This window comes from Chelmon rostratus, chromosome 22 (genome assembly GCF_017976325.1).
Source record: "Chelmon rostratus isolate fCheRos1 chromosome 22, fCheRos1.pri, whole genome shotgun sequence".
Classification (NCBI taxonomy): domain Eukaryota; kingdom Metazoa; phylum Chordata; class Actinopteri; order Chaetodontiformes; family Chaetodontidae; genus Chelmon; species Chelmon rostratus.
The window spans coordinates 4,686,470-4,706,256 of NC_055679.1; the positions used below are offsets into that span (position 1 = coordinate 4,686,470).

The following is a 19,787-nucleotide window of genomic DNA, read 5'->3' on the forward strand; positions in this document are numbered from 1 at the left end:
GCGTGAAGATCAGACACTCTGCTGGAACTACAGAAGATGTCTTCCACTGATTCACCCCCTCTAACAACTCAAATCTCATGTCTCTGCGAAGACGGACATTTCTGCTTGTGTCAAGACCTCAACTGATAATAAAACTGCTCAAAGAGTGGCTTGTGAAGGATTAATGACTCTGGCTTTATATTACACATCAAGGTAACATTGCTGTCATTAATTGATGAGGCTCCAGCCCATAACCCCTCACACAATAATTGGTGTAAAAAAAATGGATGAATAGATGAAGATCAGGCTGCTTAAATACACTGAGAGCCAAGCGAGCAGTGTGCACATCCAAGGATATGTAGGTAGGAAGGGGAGAGAGCTGTCAGTCATCCATTTGGACATCCTACAGGAAATGATGTCCGTCCCACGCCTGTTGGCACTGAGAGAGGTGAAAACCGTGGGCGGATGTTGTCAAGCTAATGCCAGCTTCCTCTTTCCACCCTGTAAATACTAGAAGAGGAAGTCACAGAGAACAACAGATCCCAATTCTAAATTCAAGGAGGAAGAAGAAAGGTGAGCCACAGACATGCCATCTTAATGATACAGAATCTGCTCTGATTTTCTCTGATTGTCGCTGGCGACACAGTACATTCTTTAGCGGGATTCATTTTTTTTATAAACATGAATGATTCACACAGACTGAGTCGTCTTTTCACGTATGAAACATTTAAATTTCCCTGAAAGGAGCGGAGAGATGAGGAACAAAGATCATTATTAGGATAAACTTCAGGCTTGTTCTGTTCTGCTATGAGTTTTGTACTTATTTGAAGTTTTGCACATCATGTTTTAAGTGTAGAGAATTACTTCCAATTAACTGATGCTTTGTTTTGTGTATGTGTTCCCGAAAGACGTAATCTCACGTAGGATTGGGCCACATGTGCAGAACTGACTATTTAAATGCCTGTTTTGCGAATGGAGTCTGGCGGTTCGTTCGTTGGAAAAATCCCCCAGCGCTGAGAAAGTGATGTGTCTTTAATTTATGCTTTGCCTGGAGTAAACAGAAGAGGAAATGGGTTTTGGAAAGATCAAATATCAGGTGACTGCAGACAAAGAAAGAAGCCACAGTACCACACACACACTGTTCGATGGACAGAGGCACAGTTTGTGTCTGGCACATTATTAGCTGCAGTGGTGATAATTGCCTGCTATTCACATATTTTACTTAAGTAAATGTAGCAGTATAGAAATGTTCCATTGCAAGTTAAATTCAAAATAGCGCTCAAGTAAAAGAACAGCAGTACTGGAACAAAAGTGATCTGAATATCAGGAACTCATTAGGCACCAGAATGGCCTCTGTCAACGCTGCTGTCAGCGCTGCTTACAGATTAATAATAATACCTAGCTAAACACTAAGAATTACTTTCATTATTGAGTTAACCATTAATTTTTTTTTTTTTTTGACTGACTAATTTATAGTTTGGTAAATAAAATGTGAGAAAACTGCAACAAATGTATGCAAGGTGATGCTTTCAGATGTCTGGTCTGAAAAGCAGCAAATTCTAATATTGGCGAAGCTCAATAAGGAATGAATGGAGTCTTTGCCTAAAACATGACTTTAATGTCTGATAGCTGCCGATTAATATCTCTCAATCGGCTGATTCATCGACTAGTTGCAGCTGTATTAAAGAAAAGTATCATTTTTAAAACTGTTCCCGTGTTAGTATACTGATGTATTGTAAGTGCAACTTCCTCCTGCTTGCATTGTGTATTGTGGTTGTGCCACATGCATAACGCTTTCATTCTGCAGTTTGTCAGACAGGTCCCAGCTCTCCACACACTCCTGTTTCCACTGCTTCCCCTTTAAATCCTAATTGCAGTGGATCTGGAGTGCGGAGCCCCTTTTCTTTCCCCACAACGTGGCCGGGCGGAATGTAAACAAAGGATCCCCGAGCAGTGGTGAAACGAAGCTTTCCCTTTTATCTGAAGCGTTGCACAAACACCCTTCAGCCAGCATCAATATGCATACTGATTATCATACATCCAGATCGTGCGTTTAACACGTAGCAGGCCGATTGAATGCGCTCTTTAGGCAATCAGATGCTTCCCCGGCTCATGTCGAAGCGGCTTGTGACATGAGTATCTAGAAGGGGGTGATTGAGAGAATCGGGATCCCCCCTCCCCACCGCCACCCCCCAGCAGCGCTCGGTGGTGTAACACGACGCTTCAGGAGTTGCCATCATCACATGGCAGATGGAAATTTCCACTCAGGCTCCTTGCTTGTTAAATGGGAAGGGTCTCCAACTCATGTCTCCACTAGTGCGCCTCCTCCTCCGCCTGCTACAGCTGTCCGCCACACTGAGACACTAGGTAAGACCCCAACATTTCCACAGAAATACTCCTTTTTCTTTATTTCTCCTTCTGAGCTGCATGTGATTTGTTCCTAATTGCGGCCACCATATCTGCCTGGAAGCGGGCAGTTTAATTCTCATTTATGATTGATGGGGCTCGGAGGTTGTTGTTGTTTTTTTTTTTTTCTTTTACAGCCTGATTAGAGAATGTGAGAGAAATAAAAGAAAGGCTAGCTCTCGCGTGAGTTTGCTGATTTTTTATATACTTCTTTCTGCCTTTCAATAATTAGTTTCAGATGCATTCACAAACTATAAAATGCTCGGCAGAAGGCGCAACAGTAGCGGCGTGCCGAGCGCTTCCTGCAGGGTGTTGCCTGGAGTCAACATAAAGCAGCGCTAAGCGCCAAACACGCGTCTTTATTTATACAAGACAATCAGGCTTGGCGCACCGTGATCATCTAGTGTCCGAATTTGGCTCCAAATTACACGTTTCCACTGGGGTCACCGGTTGATCGTCCGTCACATGGACTGAAAGTGATGTTTTGCGCGCCTGCTGCGCAGCCTTTCCGCGTTTACTGAGAGGAAACAAAGGCGGCTCTTATTATTATTATTATTATTTTCCCCAGTTTGCATCATTCAGGTTGCTTTGTGTCTGCTCACACTCCACAGAAATCAATCAAATCCTTTATTTTGAAAGGATGCGTTTATTTTGTGGAGGAGAGATATGACTTAAGGTATAATGTGGATCATGGGTTTATGTAACAGCAGACAGTAGCATGCTGAGTGTGGCCTCTGGGCCTCACTGAGGACTAATAAATATGTTATGACTGCTATCACAGCCTCAATCTATTGTCATGTACCGGTTGGAAATATTGTACAAATTTCCTGCTTTACCTTTCGCTTGATTTGATCTCCATAACTTATCAGGGAAGCTGATGGGCTCTCCTCAGCAGATCTCCCCTCAGAGTCACCACAGAAACTAGTTTTTAGTCTTTCTTGTACGTTTTTTTCTCACTTTCAAGTACTTTCAATTTGACGGTAAGAGTGGAGTCGTTCAGGTCAGAAGGATTTTACTTTGCTTTGATGTTTTTCGTTGGTGCGTTCGGTTGCTGTCACTTTCTTTGCAGTAATACTTTATGGTCATCCTCGCCTTAAGGCGCGTTAAACTAAGCATCTGAAGCAACACACCCTAATCCCAGCCGTATACAGCACAACCACTGCTCTTGACTGTGAACAAAGACTAGATTCAGCCAGGAGAATATCTAGGCTTAGGCATATTTAAGTGGTGAGTTCAGTTTCTATCATTGCTGTTCTGACTGCTAAAAATACCCGGTTGCCACACAGTTACTGGGCATGCTCTGTTCTCTATGCACTTTACTTACATAAGAGGAAAAAACTGATCTGGTAATGTCTACCTGTCTTAATGACGCTGCACCTAAGCCTTTGTCAGATGGCTTTTAAAGTTGTAATAATACCCAAACGCGTGTGTTTTATGATGATTGTGGGGATGTTGCTGCTTTATGGTGCACACTTATAGTTTTTTTTTTTACCAAGTGCTGCGTGTGTGCACACACACTCAGGAGCTTTCTCAAACTTTCTTCAATAATTGTGCTTATATAGAAATGAAAAAACAGAAAACAGTAATGCGAGTTTTTGGGCGCAGAAGCGTAGTCAGATCGCTTGGCTGCAGTGACCCATTTTAAAAAGGACCACAGAGTAAATAAGGTGTAACTGAGTTGACTTAAGGGTCACTCCACTCCTCTGTGGAAAAAAAAATGCTCAAAATTGAAGAAGCAGAGGCTGAAATATCATGACTATTAGTGCCAAGTATGGATCAGACTCAACTCTTTCATTAGACCTTCCCTCACAGGTAAAGGCCTGCATCTTTCAAACTCGTAGCCCCCGTTTTCTAAAGGGAGCCACAGATTATATAACTGTTGTTACAGGCTGAGTAAACTGGCCTCCATGTGTAAAGTGGGTGGAGTACACCTGTACAAAACACCTTGTTAAAAACACCCAACAAAAAGATCCCTCAGTGGTTTTACAAGGCTGCAGGTGAGGGGAGATCCCAGCGCAAGTTTGAACACCTGTCGGCAGGGCAGAGATTGGCTGCGGATCCTCGCTCCTCGTTGGCTGTTAGGAGACCTGAATGACACATGTAGGCCAGATTCTGCCGGGCAGCTGGGGGTTCAAGGCGCTGCTGGTGCCGGCTGATGGCCGATGAGCAAATGAGGCAGATGTAGAGTCAGTTTCAAAGGCGTGGATATCGCTAACACAAAGACACAGTGAGGCAGCGCCACAAAGGAGAGGACCATTTGGCAGTTTTCCAAAACGCTGTCAGCACGGTCAATTGAAATCTGAAACGTATGTAAGGAGCCGGCTATTTTTACCTGCGGGATTGCATAAGGCAGTAACTTGTAATATGCATTGACGACTCTTGGAACGTAAAGCAACCGTGTGCATCTAAGCCTTTTTTTTAATGTGAGAAGTTGTCGCTCCTGGCAGGAAAATTCCCTTCTTTTCTCGCCCCCCACATGGCGGTCAGAGGTCAGCTACTGGGGTTCAGAGCCTCGCCGGAGATCCAAACATGGAGGGATGTTTGCCGACAGAACACTTAGTTCACTCTGCAGAACTTTTCTCAGCTTGTGGTTGCTGCTGACAACAGAGTTTATAATTGGTCATTATAATATTATTTTAAAAAGAACATTATTATTATGGGAAGCCACATGATCTATGACATCACATCATTAAAATCTGTTCGTGAGTCCCTAAAGCGCTCACATTTCTTCCAGTTGAGCTGCTCAGCATTTAAAGGTAATCCTGCATGCATTTTAAAATCCCCCCGAGAGCGTCAGTGTGATCTAACTCGACATGACAAAGCATTTCCTGCTGCATGGTTCACAGCAAGAGTTCAAAACTTGGGACATTTTCTTACTAACTTTCATGCCAAGAGTTAGATGAGCAGATTGATACCACTCTCATAGCTTCTGACAGCAGTCAGTTAGCTTAGCTTAGCATAAAGACTCGAAACAACAGGGAAAAACTGTTGCTTTTCTATATATTAAACAAGTGAGGTTTAATATGTGTAGAAGTGCTGGTTGGTGACTTTTGTTAGCTTCAAACAGAGTCCAGGACTAGCTGTTCCACCTGTTTCAAGTCTTTCTGCTGAGCTAAGCTAACCAGCTGTGCAGGTAGCTCTATATTTATCATACAAACAGGGTGGTATTGAGCGAGAAAGTCAAAATTTTCCTTTAAGACTGCAGTGTTTAGTGTTTGCAAGCTAATGCGAGTGCATCCAGTATAGGTAAAAAACACTGAACATTCAACTCACGGATTTGGGTGTTTATGCATTTTGAGAAAAAGAATCACTCAATCCCTTGTCATCTATGACAGATGGCCAAATTTGCCAAAAGTAAGGCTTGTTTTTGATCGCTACATCTCCTATCTGCCAAGAAACGCAGCCAGGATGCAATATGAATCAGTGCTGATAAGTAGAAATGTAATCAATATCCAATCCTGGAGGGGGGGGGGGGGGGGGGGGGGGGGGGGGGGGGGGGGGGGGGGGGGGGGGGGGGGGGGCTCAGAGACGTCAGGTTCACGCTTCCTGATGCAACAGAGAATGAGTTTTAGACTCGGTGACGAGTCCCACTCGGCCTTGTACATGGACACACAGTGGAGAATGACATGTGTCAGAGAGGTGTATTGCATAACTTAAGTGATCTAATTCATATTTACATAATGTTAAAAGATGCATTTAAATGACCTAACAGAGACTGTGGAAAGTGTCGGGGATCCTGGCGATTTAATTGCTGAGGCGAGTTTTGAATTTTTCCGACCTACAAAATGTCAATAACCTTTTGAAAGGCAGATTCATTCAGTAAATATGTCTTTATATGTCTTACATGGGTAGGAACAGGTCGTCTAATATCTCTAAATAGCAGTGAGATTAGTTCTGTGTAACACCCTATTTGTGCTCCACTAATAAACTTGAAAATGTGCAGTGTTGCTGTGTCCTACAGAGTGCCTGCCATGGTCTGTTTACGTTGGCCAGTGTTCAACATGGGGCAAAGCAGGGAAACAAGAAAGTTAGCAGATTATTCTGGAAATGTGGCATCCTGCTGAATGAGCTGCCTGTCCCACATGCTTGATGGCCAATGACATCTTTGTACAGGTGACTTAACAAGCTCGGATATTTAGACAAAATCCGCGGCTGTCTTCTCTCAAATTACACCGAGAGTGGTGTTTTCGCAGCGCACACGTGGTGGAAAATAGCACAGACTGAACCTGTTTAGTCAAACAGAAAGTGAAGTTGTCTAAATCTGTGTTTTTGAAATGGAATAATGAGAATAATGGTCTCAGGACCAGTGGACTTTTAGTGGCGTCCCCCTCCCGACGTCAAGGTCGAAGCCTTGAGCTTGAAAAGCATTGCACATTGTTGCAAAGCGAGATGCTGCCGTCATCATCGGCACACATGAGCAGAGGGATCAATATGGACTGATAAGAGGAACAGAGCGAGGGTCCGCAAGAACATGTTCACAAACAAGGTTAGGTCACACCAGGCTTATGTACAAAAGGCCAATACGAGATGTTTACTAAAGGCCAACTGGCCGTTCATGTCACATGAGAACACTGAATCAGAGCTTTGATCAATATGGGGTTTTTTTTGTCCTTTGCTGTCACTGTAGGGTGATTTGTTTTAGATCCTTCCAAGAAATTTCCATTTGCCTGTTCAATTTTGACGTTTCATTTATCAGAAATTCTGATTCAGACCAACGTAAAAGTTCTTTGTTTGTGATCTGCCAGCTTTCCAAGAATCTTACAAACACTTTTCAGTGTAGAAAACCCCTTAGTTGCAGTTTTCCTCATAGGGTCAGTGAAAGAAAAAGATAAGCTTTGCTCTCTGTTGTATTGTAGTCAATTTTGTGCTTGTTTCATTAAATATTATTGGAACACCCTGCACTGCTTCATGGCCCTTTGTTATACATTTACTCACTAAATGCTTAGAACAAACTAGATGTCCGGTTTTATTCTAGGCTGGATAAAATGAGGTGAAAACACAAGCTTACTCTGAATATGTTATCAGATGTTAACAGAAATATGGAGAGAGGAAGTGAAATCTCCAAGGAATACTGCATTCTCATTTACCTCTGCTCATGTATCATACATCCATACATTTTCGCTGTCTAAGCTCAGCCAATAGGCATGTGCTCGACCGCGTAGCTCCTTTTATGTTACTTAGTGAAATATTTTATATCAGCTCGGCTTTTGGGACATGATTGTGGATTCTGATTGTGGAAACTCAGGTGTTCGGACATCTCTGTCCAATGAGCAAGTCATTACAATGCTACACCACACACCTGGTTTGTGGTTTGCAAAAAGTTGGGATGCTGTTTAAAGCAGTAATAAAAACAGAAAGCAACCATTTGCAGACAAAGTTTTATGTAACAACCTTCATAAAGTCATGTGTTCACAAATTGGTGAACCTCGCTCCATCCTCGCTGGTGAACCACTGAGCCTTTCCAGGGTGCTCCTTTCATACCCGATCATGATACTATCACCTGTTACCAATCAACCTGTTTACCTGTGGAATGATCCAAACAGGTGTTTTTGGAGCGTTCCACAACTTTCCCAGTCTTTAGTTGCTCCTGTCCCAACTTGTTTGAAACATGCTGCTGCATCAAATTCAGAATAAGCAGATATTTATAAAAATCAATAAAGCTGATGAGGTCAAACATTAAATATATTGTCTTTGTGCTGGTTTAATTGAGCATTATGTCAAAAAAGGATTAGCAAATTATCACATTCACTTTTATTTGTGTTTTACACAGTGTCCCAGCATTTTGGAATCATTATTGACAAAACATTATTGATCAATGCAGCCGTGATTTGGCATTGCCCCGTTGAAAGTAGAGCCAAGACAACCTTTTTTGGTTGTCTTGGCACATGTTTAGCCATGTTCGTGCCAAAGTTGCAGGGGTGGCAACTTTTGTGCAGGCTGAAATATCACAGCAGTAATTCATGGTCCCCAGAGGATGAAGCTTACATGTCTGTTTCTGTAGTTTTGTGCCACATCAGCATGCTGACATGTTAAACTGAGATGGAAAACATGGTGAAAATATGTTGCACCATCATGGTGAGCATGCTGACATCTGCATTTAGCTCAAATTACCGCTGTGGCTATAAGTCACGGAAGCATTAGCATGGCTGTAGGAGGTCTCAGTGGTGACACAGTGGCACTGACTGTCTGAAAGAGGGTCTTGTACAGAGCTCAGTCATTCATTCATTCCATATAAAGATGCGTCTGGATAAACAGAACATGCTGCATGATTGATGTAGTTGTAAAGTGGGCAAAACACGTAGCCACAGAGTGCGCTGCTTTTCACAGTCGACAATATCAGGCTGCAGACTGTGAATGCTATAGAGCAACATAAAAGCTGCTTTAGGTGTGACTCTGAAACAGCCCCACAGAACCTGTCAGGTGAAAAATGATGGCTCTGGCTGAAACACTTGCATGAACGCCACGTATACAGCTGGAGAGTCAGAAGTATGCAGCTGACTATCAGCCAATGGAGACACCAGAGTTGTCAGGCACTGCTGCTTCATGACCTTTTAAAAGTAAATTCTTAAATTCCCGGTAAATGTGGTGGAAAGCAAAGTGCAGTGATTTAAAATGGCAATCTGCAAAATATACTGTATATATCTGTTTTTTAGTCTTCAAGTTCAAAAATGGCCTCTTGTTTTCTTAGAAGCAGATGCCGACAGTGGACCGCGGTGTGGCCTTGACAGTCCACATGTAAAATGTGCCAAAACAAAGCTAAAGAAAGGAGGGAGGCCTTTGTCTCAACACGCCACACATGATAAATTCCTCCCCGGTGGAAGCAAAGACGGATCATCTGGAGGAGCATGTGCACTCAGTTCAGCCCAGATGTGTGTGTGGTGATGTGGTCAGATGCTGTAGCTCTGTTGCATGTTGAGACGAAGAGGAGTAGCCTCCGCAGTCCCGACGCCGAATGTAACCAGCAGCTGTAAATCTGACCTACATGACATGCTTCATTAGTCGCTGTGATTGGTGGGGTAGGTTGAACCACTAACATGAGAGCCACCGCCTCAGCAGTGATTAAAGTTCTGTTACCACTCTCATTACAGAGATAGCAATGACACAGTGGTGATTTGTGCCGAGGGACTAGTGTGCTTCAGCTCTTGAAGGAGTAGAGTTCAATTAGATGAGAGGATTGGTGCCACTCTCATATCTGCACTCTGAATATGAAGCAGGAGATTGTTAGCTTAGCTTAGCATGAAGATGAAGGGGGAGGACGGCTCGCCTGGCCTCGTCCAAAGGTGAAAAAAACTTGGCTACCAGCGCCATCTTTGTTTCCTGGAGGATAAACAGGCTGCCTGGCAACTTCACAGTGACTCCTGCCCAACAAATCATAGCATCTTAGCGCTTTGCTTTTTGTTACCAGTGAAACAAACGTGATATAATATCTTAATAAGTGCTGACTGGTGCATTTTGTTACCTTTGGGCAGAGCTAGGCTAGCTGTTTCCCCCTTCTAATCATTATGCTAAGCTAAGCTAATTCGCTGCTGTTTGTCAGTGATTTTGCTGTAATTAGTTTGTTGCTGATGCTCACACAGCTGGAACCGATTGGCAAGCAAGTTGTGGTAGTTTCTGAATGACGTTTTTTTTTTTTGACAATTTCAATAATTGAGCCTCTCGCGGTCAGAGAAGCAGGCTGATTATGTTAAGAATGAATCACCAGACCTTTAACAACTCCATTTGTATTTCCAAACCTCTTCATTACGTCGACTGTGTGGCTTTCAGTGGAGGACTGGAGTTGCAATTTGCAGCTCTTGACGTGTGTTCAAGATTTGTGTAACCAAGCCTGTGTGAAGCAAGCACGCCGAGATAACTTTCCACTAACTTTCAGAACACTGATTCATGAACAGTAGCCAGGATAATTTGTTTAAATGGCATAACTAGTTTAAATAAAGTTGTTAAAAAAATGTAATAAACTTCTTAGATGTCAGTTTTTTTTTTACAATTAAGGGTCTTCATGCCAATATTGAGGTTTCTCTTTAATGGAAGATAAAAGATAAGCTTCAGGCACATTTCTACAAATAGTAATGACTAAGTGTCATATGATGCACTCTATGTTACATCATGTAAGAGTCACCTACTTGCAAACAAGTGCGTCGAGCTGACTTTACACGCAAGGGACAGAAATATCTGCTGCCTTGGACCTGTGACATTCTTCAGGAGGCCACCATCCTTTGAAAGAGTTCATAAGATTTGGAATATTATTTTCGATTAATTTTTTTTTACCTTTCACCATGTTTTACCCCTTTTAGATGGTCCGGGAGAACTTTTGTCTTTAAGTTCATATTTGAGCAGATATTGCGTGTCATCTGGCCAATGATTCACCAGCAGCCTGTGTGTGGTATTTGTAGCCAGTCACATGGGGCTGAGAGGTAGAGGCTTAATTTAGAGGCCTTCAAATTCCAGCTCATAATGACCACTGACAGAGTTGTTGGGATGGCCGACCGCACAACAAAGATACAGGCTGATGTGGTTTTAGATGCAAGTGTGTGTGTGTGTGTGTGTGTGTGTGTGTGTGGTGGGGCTGATTCATCCACTCAAACAATCAGATGTACGAGTTAAAGTCCCTGGTGTCACGTTAGAGATGTTTTGATCAAAAAGAGGAGGTTAACATCCTCATGACCCATGACAGAAACATCTCCCAAGGCCTCATGTGTACCAGCTGATGTCAACACGATGTTTTTTCTCTTGGGGCAGAAATGATCACATTCACACATTCATGCCAGTTTTTTAGAGCGCTCCGCTTTTCAGGACATTTTCAAGGCCGCGGTGTTTATGAGGTCTCGTGCTCTAAAGGTTAAACAAAGGCACACAGAGGTCAAACGTGGCAGCGAACCAGCTGCATGAAAGATCAGCTGCTGACCACTGGGTGAGGGCGAAATAAGCAAATAGTGTTACCTCATCTCTGATGCATCTTTGAGCAATCGCCTTACCAAACTACATGTCAAAACAAAACCTAAAAGTAAGACGTTTCCACACAAAAGTGAACATGAATGTTTTCAGTCAGACACATTGATCTGGATGATACAGTTGTATCAAGACAGACACTAAACATGTTTATTTCAAACATAGAAAGTGTTGGAAAATGGTGAAAAAAAACAATTTCTCACCGTCAAGCAGACAGCTTCAAATTACATTTTCCAGCCAACAGTCTGAAACACAAAGATATTCAGTTTAATGTCACAGTAGACAAGAGAAAAGAAGCAAATCTTCACACTTAAATGGATAATTGATTATCAAAAAGTTGCCTTTTTTTTACTGGTGACCTACTAATCGATTAATGGGCTAATTATTTCAGCTCTGTACAGAATCACATGCTAACTGAGCTAATGTCCAAATTGACCATAGATAGTTTTCAATGTTTCTGATTTTATTCTCAGAGAATTCGTTTAGAATTTGCTGCTCTTAGAAGATATTAGTGAGTTGTTGTCCGGCCAGACTCTGAATTAGTATCACCAACAGGGAAGGCCACTTACATTAGAAGACATTATGCGGCAGTTTTCACAGGCTGAATGGCACCTCTCGTGATAAATGAAGTGACCTTCATGTGTTAAATTGGTTGAATGTCCCTTGAAGTGTTGCTGGACAGACAATAGAAACAGCAACAAACAACATTATTCTTGCTTCAACAAGCTTAATGAAATTAGGTTCTGATGATATTACAGACGTGTCAGTCAGACGTGTCTCGGTGCCTCAGATGGACACTTAAAGGCTTTTTGTTTTCAAGTGTGTGATGTGTTCGACCTGAAAGATGGAGCTCAGTCGCTTCCAAAGCCGGCTGCTGCTCCGCTCTGAGGTTTGACCCCCATCGCACCCAGCCAACCCCCTTCCTTGTTTGGTATGTCGCGAGATTGGCTCAGGGGCAGCTTTCTAGTCACAGGTGATTGGCCGTGCATGCGTGTGAAGCCCCCCCCCTCCCCTTTCCACACACACACACACACACACACACTTCAAGGACTGCCGTGCTGTTAAGGCATGTCCCTTCAGCTGCAGAGAGGATCATGGTGACGAGTTTATGTTTGTGGGAATTAAGCTTTTGCTGCTGTTCACTTAATGTGTTGTTTGCTGGAGTGATTACCGCATATACAAGGTGTCAGCTTCCTTGTGGCTTCGCTTTTTTTTCCTAAACTAAATAACCCACACCAGAAAAGTTGCATTTCTTTTCGGGGGGGATGGGCTTGAAAACCGCTGAAAACTTAAACAGACTGCTTGTTTATTTTGGTGGTGGCTGCTCTGCTTGCAGTTCTGTTCACATTTTCGCCAGCAAATGAGGCCTCAATTCTTATGATATAGCACAGACGATCCGCTTTCCTGAACTTGAAGCTGCGTTTTGTCATTCGAACAGCACATTCCTCCTCTTACAAATGAAAGTTGAATTCATAAGACGTTTGACTTTCTTCCCATTTGTGCTGCTGTTCGAGTCGCTTTAGCTTTTAGCATCATCTCATACATACATCCCATACAGCTGCAGTGACTCGTGTTTCATAGCCTTGCTTTGAAGACTCCATTATAGTGAAGTAATCGATATTCTGAACTTATTTAAATGTTGAAGCTGTATGAAATGAACAGTTAAATGTCTGTTTTTTCCGTATTGCTTACAGTTCAAAGAGTTTTTGTGTGTAGATGTCTAAATAAACGTGTAAATACCCATCCTACATATTGTCACTTTCTTGATATCGAGGATTACAGTGAAAATATCCAGTTTTCAGTGTCAACCAGCACTTCCTCAGTTGAAGGATTGCTCTTCTGTGAGTGGAGAAAACTCTTCAGCCCTCATTGAAAGCTCTTCAAAACCAAGTAGATAAAATCATTTTATCAGCTCAAAGCAGTAAGTTTTGCCTGTATTGACGATCGCAGACGGTTTCTAAGCTGCTCACTGGACAAAACCATTCAGCAGCCGATTCGAGGAAAAGGACCACGTTGTATTTTGTTCCAGGCGCGCCGCATGTGTGTACCTTCTTTTGGACGACATAACAAAGTGGACAGAGATAAAACCTCATCCCTGACAGCAACATGACCTTGGGCACGACGACATCCCCAACACTGTCCTCTGATTGGCCGCCCGGCGGCACAGCCTACCCTGAACCCACTGACAGTTGCCTGCAGCGCTCCTGGGCATCTGAGAGAGTGCGTGTGCAAAAGCTTGTGTGTGTATTTTTGTAGGTACAGAGAACGCAGCACAGTGGAGAGAGAAGTGTGTGTGTGTCTGATCAATTCACCGGTCCACCTGCGGCTGGCCAGCGGCTCTCTGTGACCTCGGCCTCCCACATGAGTTTGGCCTGCACAAGTTTGCGCTTGTATAGAACGGATGGTCATGGTCACACGGCGCGTCATGTGACCACATCTTGAAGGGGTATTTAACAGTGTTGGTGCTCTCTGGTGTCTTCAGTCTGATCGTGGCGAACGTTCTGACGACGGTACAGTTTAGATGCCTGTTTTCTCCTCTTTCATTTGTATTAAGCCTTCTCTTTTCACTTGTACTCTTGTACCTTGTAATCAGGTTATGGAGGTAGAATAGAGATAGTTATTGGCATTCTTGCTCATTCCTGTTAAAGCAGATGTGTGGGTGTGTGTGTGTGTGTATTGGGGGGGGGTTACGAGGGTGCTTCCATTGCTCAGAGAAGGAGGGGCTCTGAGTGAACCTTGTCTCGTCTCATTGGTCCACACAGGCCCTCCCTCCTCCCTTTTAAAAGCCTGCTTTCTCACCTGAGTTACAAAAGCGCTGCAGCTCCTCACCGTGTCACTTGCCTCAAAAGTACATTTATTCAAAAAGAAAATAAAGGAACATTCCTGGAGCCTCTCTAAGGAACTTTTCAGTCAGTGAGTATGCCTGCTTTGCATGGAAAATGTGGTTAACGATGCATGGAAATAAGGCTGCTACACTTCAGAAACTTCACTCACACAAACAGTAATATACTACTGGGGTTGTTATCAAGGAAAGAATGGAAATTCATCTCAAACCATCTTTATATTGCTCTACAAGCTACAGCAGGGCGCGTTTTCTTACAAATCTTGAGTCAAGTTGACTGGAGCTTCTGAAGCTTGCCCTGCTGGAGGGAATTTAGCCGTGTGGTGGTGGCTGATGCAAGAGTGTTTGGGTGGAGGATGAGGAGTGTTTTCAGAGCGGAGCCATGAGGCTCCTAACTGAGCCGTTGGAAGAGAGGAGCTGATAGCTCTTCTTGGAGCATGTTTTTTTGGAGATCGAAACTATGCAAAAGCTTGCAGACTGAGAACAAACCGGTGTCTTTTTAAAGACTTTTCGGCTTTTCTGTTTCGATGTTTTCATTTCTGTTTTACCATGAGTGTTTGATCAGGCCACACAGAAGCCAAAACTAAAAAGATACATGTAGGGCTCTTAATCTGAAATTTAAAAGGAATTTGTGTGATCTTTCTTGCTGCCTCAGAATAACATTCAGTAGTTTGTGCTTGCTGCTCTTAAAGGGTCTGGGTTACTTACAAAGCTGCAAAACAGCAGGAAGTCCTGTCCTGCTTTCACAAGTCACCATGCATGTAATCGCATGCTTGCTTCTGCTTTAAAATCAGCAGCACATTTATCAGTTTAACCAACTGATAAATGATTTTTCAGCGCCGATCACCTCTCAGACTGAGACCGTTTTAACTGTGGGACAAATGGAGAAAGAGTCAAGTTGAGTGAGTTAGCGCAATCACGGCCAAGCTGCAGAAAGCTCTGGTCTGGCTCGCACTTACCATTAAAATGAGGCGCCGTAAACACAAGTGTGAAGGAATCCCAGCGCACAATGGGACCTGAGAGTCAGAGGTGGTTGGTGTGCATACAGCATTAACATTTTATCTCTTGTCTCTGTAATGCCATTTCAAAGTTCGTCTCTAGCTGTTTCATTAGCATTTTGTGTTTTTGTGTGGTTGCATGCAGTATGCAAATGGCCTGAGCAGTCCTCTCGCACAGCTGGGTGACCATGTGCAAATGTGTTTCTTCTGTGTGTGTGTGTGTGTGTGTGTGTGTGTGGGGGGGGGGGTAAATTAAATGTATGCAGGACAACACAGGCGCTAAAGATGGATGGGACTGTAGGTGCGAACTACAGCCAGTGCCAGCAATGCAAGCCTGAACTGCGTCCGAGCAAGCTACGTGGCACGCCGCCAAACGTGCGCTTCTGTAAAGTTATGGTTGCGACAACGGCAGCATTAAACGCGCCAAAGTGTGAAGTTAACCAAGTTAGACAGGTTAATCCTCTTGGCAATGAAAAACGAAGAGCGTTCTCCGATTCTCTCTCGCCACGCAGCAGAGAGCGACACTGAGAGATAAGGTGTACTGGTGTGTGTGATGCGGTTGTTAACGGTAATGTAGCCACTTAATCTCTGTTGGCTCAGAGATATCAGCTTTTAAAGCAGTTCACTTCCGAAGAGGAAGATCACAGGGGAAACAGCAGCCTGTCGATGACGAAAGCACGATATAAAAGGCGGTTCGGTCTCGCAGATCAAGCTGCACCAGCCAGGTCGGGTCGGCCTGGGGAGTCTCAACGCCTCTCGCATTGTTTTGCTGATGACCTCGTTGCCAAATGGTAACTTTCCATGGCTGCATAGTGGCATGTTAACAGTAAACACTCTTCACACATTGTGATGCAAAGACCCTGCTGCTAAACCACTTCCGTCATTAGGAGCTGTTGCTCAACAAGCATCCAGTGGTGCTTCTGACCAGCTGACTTTCTTTTCATCACTTTCACCCAGGAAGACGACTGTTAGATGTCATCCCATCATGCCTCAGCTGCTGTACGAACATACCATGTCGTCATGCTAACCGCGAGCATCTTATCATTTCTTGCCAAGAGTTAGGTGAGAAGATCAATACCGCTCCATTCTGTATGTTAAATATGACAGCCAGCAGCTGCTCAGCCTAGCTTAGCTTAGCTTAGCATAACAACCTGTGAACAGAGCCAGGCTACCTGCTTTCAGTGCTAAACTAAGTTCACTGTAGCTGGAGCGTTTGATCCAGAGATGTGAGATTTGAATCAAATGAAGCAAGTGTCGGCAAGAAAGCAAATAAATCCTTTATATCCCAAAATGTGGAACTGTTCGTCTGACTTCGCACTGAAAACATTCAGTTTTGCTCTAGCTGCATTTCACAGATTTGACTCCACCTAATTGCTGTCGTAAATACTTTAAAACCATGGTGGCCATGGTTTGTGTTTTCCCTGCGTTGTCTGCCAGCGAGTAGCTCTTGGGAACTTTCCTTTCACCCAGTCGAAGAGCTGTTTGTGTGAGTGACAACCAGCGCTGCAGATAATATGGCTGTTTGTGAACAGTTTGGAAATGTTATTGTTTTGATGTACTCCTTACATAACTTAACGATGAATGCTGCATATGGATCACAGATCACACATGAACAAGGAGGCCTGTTGATGGTGAATGAACTCGTTGCATCCTTGACCTGGTTTCAGGGTTTGTTGACTTGACTGCAGCCGGTGTGTTTTACTCAGTCATTATAAACCAAAATGTAGTTGTCATACCGCAAGTCCGACTGGTGTAAAATGGAGATAGCAGTAAAGCTAACAGATCTCCAGACCTGTTAGTGTTGGTGAAGCTGTTTGAAGGGCCGTGTTTGCATCATCTTCAAGGGAACATAAACAGCCCCTCAGTTCCAGGAAGTAGGAAGGATGGGTTTGCAGGGTACAGGGCCCCATTTCACTCTGAAGTGTTCTTTATCAAGGTTAAAAGGGCTCTGTTAAGATGTGCAACAGACAATGTGTGCATCTGCAGGCCTGTAGTCAGCTGAAAATACTCATTCCTGTGGTGAACTTTAGTGTTGAAGTTCTGAACAGACATCGTCAAAGATGATGTCACTTGAACCTTCCTCTAATGTTTCCTCTTTTCACTCCCATGTCTTTTTTACAGGTAACAAGGTCCAGCCAAGGTTGAGGAAGAAGCTCATTTCCGCTACTTTAAACCCTGAAATCCTGAAAAACCGCCTCTTGTCCCGCTGCGCGCCACTATGCCGGGAGTCGTGGATCGCATGGAGCTGAGGAAGGTCTCCACAGAGGCCGACGATGACAGCACCGACAGCCTGGACGACCGCTACACAGAGCCCATCGACTCTGAGAAGGCCACCATCGACAGGTCAGCAACCACGTTTTCTATTGCAGCAGCCATGTGACAGATTATTTTCTCAGTTTATCCATCTGAACATTGTGGGTGGGGCGTTCATTCTCTGTAACCTGGTAATTGATGAGTGTCTATACATAGTCCTTGTCAGGGTGTGAACAGTCATTTAGCCTGATGACATTAACATGTCGTTATCTGTCGGAGCTGACAAAAGTTAATTCAGACCAAGTCATTAATTAGGTTACTTATCCAACCGGAGACTTCGGGGAAGCGATTCAGTAATTAATTAAAGATCCCTCCAGACATGTTTTAAGATGTATATTAAGAACTCTACTCTGAATAATAAGTTGTGTCTGATGTGATTTTTCCACACAAACTGCTCCTTTTTCCCTTATTTAAAATTCTGGAATCTATGAATGTGTAATTATGTCCAGAATTTAACTGCTGGACACAAGATGTCTCCTACGTCACTGTGAAGTCCATTCTAAGTGTTTCTACATCACTCTTTTGGAAGTTGGACCAGGATTGGCTTCCAAACTATTTCTGATGTCTCAAATCTGCCTCTTAAAATCAGATTTTCAATTAGCACAGAGAAAATATAGAATTAAACTCCCTCCACCCAGTGAAGATCAAGCATTAAACTGTAGGAAGAAGAAGAAAAACACATGTTTGACCGGAGGGGGGCCTCTGGCTGCTGGGGCTGCTCAGAATGATCCATCGGTGTTGATTGGCAAGGATTCAGTAACACACGCAGCTGACCGCAAATAACCAGCGTCAACAGATGTCAGCTGGCCAAAAGTGTTGACCTCAGGTCACCTGACACCTTCTGTGACACGACTGCCGTGATTTTTACATAACAAGGCGATTCGAAGTGAATTTTCTTTCTTTTTTTTTTGCCCTTGCAGTCAGTTTCTGGATGACAATGATGGCGGAGAGAGCCAGAAGTTCCTCTCAAATGGGATGATGAAGAAGAAGAAATATGAGGAGTACCATGAGGAATATGTAAGAGCATTTACAAGTCACAGCGCTAATGTAGTCAGTGTCGGTAGGATCAATGGTTTAATCTAATACAATGAAAGTACGACAGTTGTTTCACATGAAGTGAGTTTTAAGTATTCAAACTTTGCATGAACACACAGTTACTCAAGTGTATTATTAAGATATTCACAAAGACGTCCACCACCAAAAGCCTAGAATTTCTCCTATTGATCATATTTATATTCAGATGAAATTTCCAGTAAGTAATGTGAATGGAGTCTAGTAGCAGTTTGAGCTAATCTGGTTTTCCTCAGGCTCTAAGAGCAAGTTTGCAGAGGAGCCACAGAGACTGATCTCTGTCTGTTCAGCAGCAGTAAAGGGCCAGAATGCAATGAACTCAAAATGAATTTGGTGTGCTCTTAGACTTTAAATATGGCGCTGCATGCCAACAGTACGGATGTTAACTTCCTGTAGTTCAGGTGTGTGTTTGAAGGCAGCCCTGCCACACGATGGAGCTCGGGAGTGCCTGTAAGAGCAGCCGTGAAGGTTATCAGGGGAGTGTTAGTAGATGAAGAATATGTGCTGTGCGGTCAATCACACAGGACTGTAGCAAATTCACCACTTATTTTTGCACACGAACTTTCCCAGCACACCACCAGTCACATTGTGGGGAATGTTGGCAGAATGGGTCCAGTCAATAAAACTCCGTAACGACTGGAAACGCAGTAAACAGTTGGTATCTAACAGTGCAGGGAAGGTGAGGGTGTGTTTTTCCTTGAATTACAGCTTGCGGGGGGGCAAAGTAGTTACTAATACCAGTAAAGTCTTGTGTGGTTTGCTGCTGATTGCCAAATATTTGCTCTCTTTCTTGTTGCAATGCAGGAGAAGTATTTTAGATGATTACACTGTTGATTCCAGTTTAAGACATATCATCAATTATCTGAGCCTTTTTATGTCAAAGGCAGACTTTAAATGTTTTTCAGTGTTTTCCTCATGCTGATCTCTTTTCCGTCGTGGTTTTCTCCCCGAGCAGCATCCTGGCCACACCTCTTTCGGGATGTCTGTCTTCAACTTGAGCAATGCCATCATGGGCAGCGGCATTCTGGGCCTGTCCTTTGCCATGGCGAACACCGGCATCGTGCTCTTTACGTAAGTACCTGTGCAGTGGAACAAGAAAACTGACAGGGTGTGTGTGAGAAGTGACATGACAGGACAGGCAGGTAGTTACTACAACCCAGAAAGTTGGAACAGTATGCAAAACCTAAAAACATTTGAGAATTTGAGAATTTGCACATGCTTTTGGACATACA

The 19,787-nt window shown here is 43.5% G+C and overlaps 1 protein-coding gene across 4 annotated transcripts in view; it reads left to right on the top strand.

Annotated features, from left to right (window-relative positions):
• The first annotated feature begins 526 nt into the window (after positions 1-526).
• The window catches only part of slc38a4 (solute carrier family 38 member 4), a 37,325-nt gene continuing 18,064 nt past the window's right edge, over positions 527-19,787 (top strand). Inside the window, exons 1-4 of one of the 4 annotated variants that reach the window (XM_041963957.1) lie at positions 527-552; positions 17,293-17,514; positions 18,405-18,501; positions 19,511-19,626. In XM_041963957.1, coding sequence (XP_041819891.1) covers positions 17,390-17,514; positions 18,405-18,501; positions 19,511-19,626 — 338 coding nt within the window. In that variant the 5' untranslated portion in view covers positions 527-552; positions 17,293-17,389. Of the gene's footprint in view, positions 553-2,266; positions 2,347-14,147; positions 14,245-16,192; positions 16,234-17,292; positions 17,515-18,404; positions 18,502-19,510; positions 19,627-19,787 lie in introns of those variants that run through there. The other 3 variants (XM_041963956.1, XM_041963955.1, XM_041963958.1) reach the window with 3 other exon arrangements.